The following is a 5,130-nucleotide window of genomic DNA, read 5'->3' as shown; positions in this document are numbered from 1 at the left end:
CTGTCGCTACACCTATCCAATTGATGAAAAGGCACTGATAGCCTGGGCCTAATACCAACAGACATCGCAACCAAACCTAAACATCTGAGACCTGAGGTCCCAACCAGGACGCCTGCCTGGTATGGGGCACCTACCAGTCTGGCACACTCCTCAACTAGGAGTCCAGGACGCCTACCGGGTATGAGGCCGCCGCAGCCACCTGCCACGAGTCCATCTTCAGAGCTGTACTGTTGCATCTATCGTGCCAGGTCTCTCTGCCATCAACGCCATCATGACGCCAGACAACGTCGCCCTCCTGCGCGAGTCCATCCTCCCACATCGAACTCCGAATCTGCACTGCATCACACCATCAAGATCCGTCACCATCAATGTATGGATGAAGCACCGCTCCACCAAAGAAATCGTCCGCTGGTCCCGTGAAGCAAGGCGCAACACCAAGTAGAAGGCCGAAGCGCACTGCCACCAGCAGCCCCGCCACCAAGAGTTGTTCCCAGCCGCCGACTTCAAGAAGGAACACGACACCAGGGTTCTGTCGACACCCAGAACAGGGGAACAAAAGCTTTCGTCATAGCTCTAGGAGGAGGCGGAAGGGAGAGGATCCACCCCAAAGCCTCCAGGAAGGGGATCGGCGCCAAAGGCGTCAACTTTGGGGAGGCCGGTGTGCCAGCCAGGGGTTTCCCCCGAAACCTCACCCGCACGCCAGATCCGCCAGTCCGGCAACCGGCGCCAGCACGGATCGGGACAGATCGGAGCAGGGGCGGATCTTTTACATGAAGCCATGACGGATTGCGAGGAGCCGCCACTGCGCCAGCGTCCACAGCCCCCACGCCGCCCGCGCGGCTGTGGGAGGCTGCCCACCAGAGCCTGCCTGCGCAGCCCACCGGCTGCACCGCGCCCACCAGCCGGGGCCGCCGCCCCGGGGAACCAAGGCCCTCCACCGGAGAGGAAGCGCCAGATCCCGCCGCCACCATCATTGGGGCCGAGCACCCGCGCCTCGGAGGCCCTCAGGCGGCGGCGGAGGGAGGGGAGGAGAGGGGGAAACGCGGCGGCGACGCCAGGGTTGGCCCCCGAGTCGCCTCAGAGGAGGCGACGCGGGGGGAGGCGACTTGTGCCTTTAAAATTGGGGGAGAATTTCACTTCCCCGGCCTCTGCACCAACTAGGGATGCATACGACCATTTTAGTATGAGTACCAAGATAAACATGGTCCTCAGAATTTTTTAAATGAGTATCAAGATATTTTTTTGATGAGTGGTTTCACTACACACCAAACTTGTTCCTCAATAAATGGGGAAAAACCCCTGTGCATCACCTGTCAATTATAGGAATTGAACTCAGGTCGTTAGGCTGCACAACCGCATGCCCAACCACTGAGCCAAGGCTCTCGATAAAGCAAACATTCATACAGACCAGTCTAGGAACATAAGCGTAGGAAAGCAAGAAGAAACAAAAAAGGCACCTAGTGGCAAGCTAAGAAGACAACGAGCGGGTGGAAGCGTAGGAAAGCAAGAAGAAACAAAAAAGCCACCTAGTGGCAAGCTAAGAAGACAACGAGCGGGTGGAGATCCGTCACGCAGAAGCCAGGAGAGCGTCCAGGCGGTCGCGGTCTCGCTGCCTAGCGAGCGGGTGCCAGTGCTACAAGAAGGCTTTTAGATGGTCGCGACCCACAATGAACTCCCCCATCTCTTTCAAGCTGACAGTTTCTCCTTCTCGATGTTTTCCATCTGCAATCAAATGAAATAAACCTTGAAGTTGTAGACAAAAGCTAAATCAAACCCTGGATTTTAAATCCCAGAAATTGGCACTCTGAACTTGTAATCCCGGTTTATTTTAGACTCTAGACCTGTTTGGCACACCGGGAATACAACATCCCCGGCCGGGTGACCAGCTACTCTCACGGACAAGAATTTGGGCCAGCCCACTATAACACAACAAGAATTCATGAAATTTAAAAAATGTTCACACATTTCTAAAATTGTTCAAAAGTTTAAAAAAATGTTCCTGTTTTATGTTTTTGGCACGAATTCAATTCATTTTGTGTTTCTCAAAAAGATAATTGGAATTCTGAAATTCTGTTCGCATTATAAAAAACTGTTCGGAAAAATGTTCAGAATTACAACAGTTTTTCACAAGCTATGAATTTTTTTTCGGATTTATAGAATTGTGTCGCATTTGTTGAATAACTTTTTTGGAATTTCATAAATTATCTCGTAAATAATATTTTTTTAAAATGTTATGGATTGTTGGCTGCGGACTCGACTGGGCCGGCCCACCAGACATAAAGTGATTTTTTTTCTTATCACGCGCATAAAAATTCCTTCTTTCTTTTTCTTAACACGGGACATAATAAAATCCGTAAGACAAAAACATGCCATGGAGTCGAACTTTGGACCTGGCAGGGTTGACATGATTTTGCTAGCCACTACAACAGACAACTATGACTTACATAATAAGTGGCCGAAAATATTTAATCAGAAACAAAAGTGTCAAACTTTGAAAACTTTTTTAGGGGCAAACAAGTATTGAACACGTATTTATTTGTGAAATCTTCGAATGTTATAAAGTGCGTTTTGGAAAATTTCGAATACTTTTAAAAAACCAACAACTTCCGAAAAGAGAACACATTTTGAAACATAAACATTTTCTTAAACCTTAAAAAAAAATTTAAGGTGCAGACACTTTTTGAAACATAAAAATTTTCTGAAACCTGAACAAAATTTTAAAGTGCCACTTTTTCTACAATGTAAAAAAATGTTTACGTGTTGTAAAAAAATGTATCATAACCTTAACAGCATGTATGTGACATGTGTTTTGAAAAAAGTGCATGCAAATTTTAAAATATTGAACCATGTAAAAGAGTGTTCGTGTAGTTTTATAAAATGTTTATAGACAATAAGAAAATGTAAAACAGGTATTTGTAAAAATATTACCATGTACTGAAAAAAGTTTTGAAAACATTTAATTTAAAAATCTCCATAATGTATGTGTGCGTTAAAAATGTATATTGGGTATTGATTAAAATTAGACATGAGTAAAAATGAAAAAAGAAAAGAAAATGTAAAAGAAAAACACTAAGAAACAACAAATTAGTGTGCGCACATGAGCGACTACGCTACTGGGCCGGCCCAATTCAGCAAATACCGGCGAAGTCCTCTCAATGTTTAAAATAGACCGGGATTAAAGAGTTTGGTGTGCTGATTTCAGGGATTAAGAGTTTGAAGATTGATTTAGCTTTCGCCTATAAATTCAAGGTTTGTTTTAGACTTTTTCCTATTATTAACACCTCCAGTTACTTTTGCCCGTCAAGTCCATTTGGTTTCTTCCTCGCGCAAAACAAACACCTGAATGCAAATGATTTCTTCGTGTGACGAATAAGATTAACCGCAGATTCGCCGCACCAAAAATCTCTTTTCAGATCAATCACCTCCCATTGCCCGTCCAAACACCACCACCACCACAATCCTACATTGTTCACGAGATCGACATTGCGGGGCTTCTGGTTCACGGCCTAGGCATTCCGCTCCCAGATCAAAATCAAGAGGTGTGTGCGCAATAAAATAGTAACAACACACGACATTGTTCCTTGTGTACTCCTACGGCAATCCTCGCCGACCCCCTACCTCACCTCACCTCGCACGGCCAGCACATTTCTTGCAGTGAACGGACACATGCCTTGCCACTCACATCACTCACTCCTACTGCTACTACTCCGGTCTCTCTCCGGTGCCCACCTGTTATAAATACCACCCACATCTTTTGTCTATTCAGCATCCAACTTCACCTCGAGCAGGGCGAGTAAAGGAGCCGCAGAGAAAGGAGTGAAGAGAGGCAGGCCCCAGGCCATAATTCTCACTCTCAGCAGCCAAATCAAGGACAGGCAGGCGCAGAGCGGAGGACCAAGCTCGCAATGGGCATGGGCATGGCTTCTCCCTTGCTTTCCTGCGCCATCATGGCGCTCCTCGCCTCCGTCCTCCCCCCGCCGTCCGTCGCCGGCGACCCCGACCTGCTCCAGGACATCTGCGTCGCTGACCTCTCTTCCGGTAAGCCGCCACGGCCTGATTCCGTGCGTGCTCTCTGCTGCTCACAGATCAGAAAGATGGTGCAAATTAATCACGTCTTCGACTTGTGTGCAGGGGTGAAGGTGAATGGGTTCGCGTGCAAGGCCACGGTGACCGAGGACGACTTCTACTTCAAGGGGCTGGGCGCCGCCGGCAACACCAGCACCACCTACGGCTCCGTGGTGACCGGCGCCAACGTGGAGAAGGTGCCCGGGCTCAACACCCTGGGCGTCTCCATGGCGCGCATCGACTACGCGCCGGGCGGGCTCAACGCGCCGCACACCCACCCGCGCGCCACCGAGATGGTCTTCGTCCTCCAGGGCGCCCTCGACGTCGGCTTCATAACCACCGCCAACAAGCTCGTCTCCAAGACCATCGCCGCCGGCGACGTCTTCGTGTTCCCGCGCGGCCTGGTCCATTTCCAGAAGAACAACGGCGCCGGCCCCGCCTCCGTCATCTCCGCCTTCAACAGCCAGTTCCCCGGCACGCAGTCGCTCGCCATGACGCTCTTCGCGGCCACGCCGCCGGTGCCCGACCACGTGCTCACCACGGCGTTCCAGGTCGGCACCAAGGAGGTGGACAAGATCAGGTCCAGGCTCGCCCCGAAAAAGGCCTGACTAAACAATGCTTACGTACTCCTAAGATGTTTCTTCCGAGTGACATGATTCAGTTCCTGATTTGTGCTATTTCTACTCACTTTTACTCACCTGCGTTGTTTTCTTGATTTGTTGGATCCTCATTGTGTAATGCTGCCCTGAAGTAGCAAGTACAAAAGCTGGTAGGTCTGTGCTGCTTGTAATAATCAGACCAAGTCATTTGTTGGTTCTAAATCTAATCATTCCACCATTATGGTTGCAGCAGCTTCACAACTCAAGAACCGTCCCCTCTTTGTACTTTTTATCGATTATATTCTTTGCTTCTGCGTTGGAGTATGATAACTCCAACAACAGAAAAGAACCTTTGTGGCCCTGCAAACATCCGAATGAGTAATCCGACGACCAACATAAAGAACCACCGATGCCACATGAGAGCATCTCCGATAGAACACGTAGATGCAAAAATACCTAACTTTTG

General features: G+C 48.9%; 1 protein-coding gene across 1 annotated transcript; it reads left to right on the top strand.

The window, feature by feature from the left end:
* The first annotated feature begins 3,746 nt into the window (after nt 1-3,746).
* On the top strand, nt 3,747-4,913 carry LOC125507888 (germin-like protein 5-1). Its single transcript, XM_048672435.1, has 2 exons — nt 3,747-4,038; nt 4,132-4,913. Exons 1-2 carry the CDS (start codon nt 3,906-3,908, stop codon nt 4,671-4,673), a joined length of 675 nt encoding a protein of 224 aa, XP_048528392.1. The 5' UTR covers nt 3,747-3,905; the 3' UTR covers nt 4,674-4,913.
* The last annotated feature ends 217 nt before the right edge of the window (nt 4,914-5,130 follow it).

The sequence above is a fragment of the Triticum urartu genome, chromosome 1 (genome assembly GCF_003073215.2).
Source record: "Triticum urartu cultivar G1812 chromosome 1, Tu2.1, whole genome shotgun sequence".
NCBI lineage: Eukaryota > Viridiplantae > Streptophyta > Magnoliopsida > Poales > Poaceae > Triticum > Triticum urartu.
Note: the sequence above shows the minus strand (reverse complement) of the source record. Positions and strands in the feature narration are given on the sequence as shown.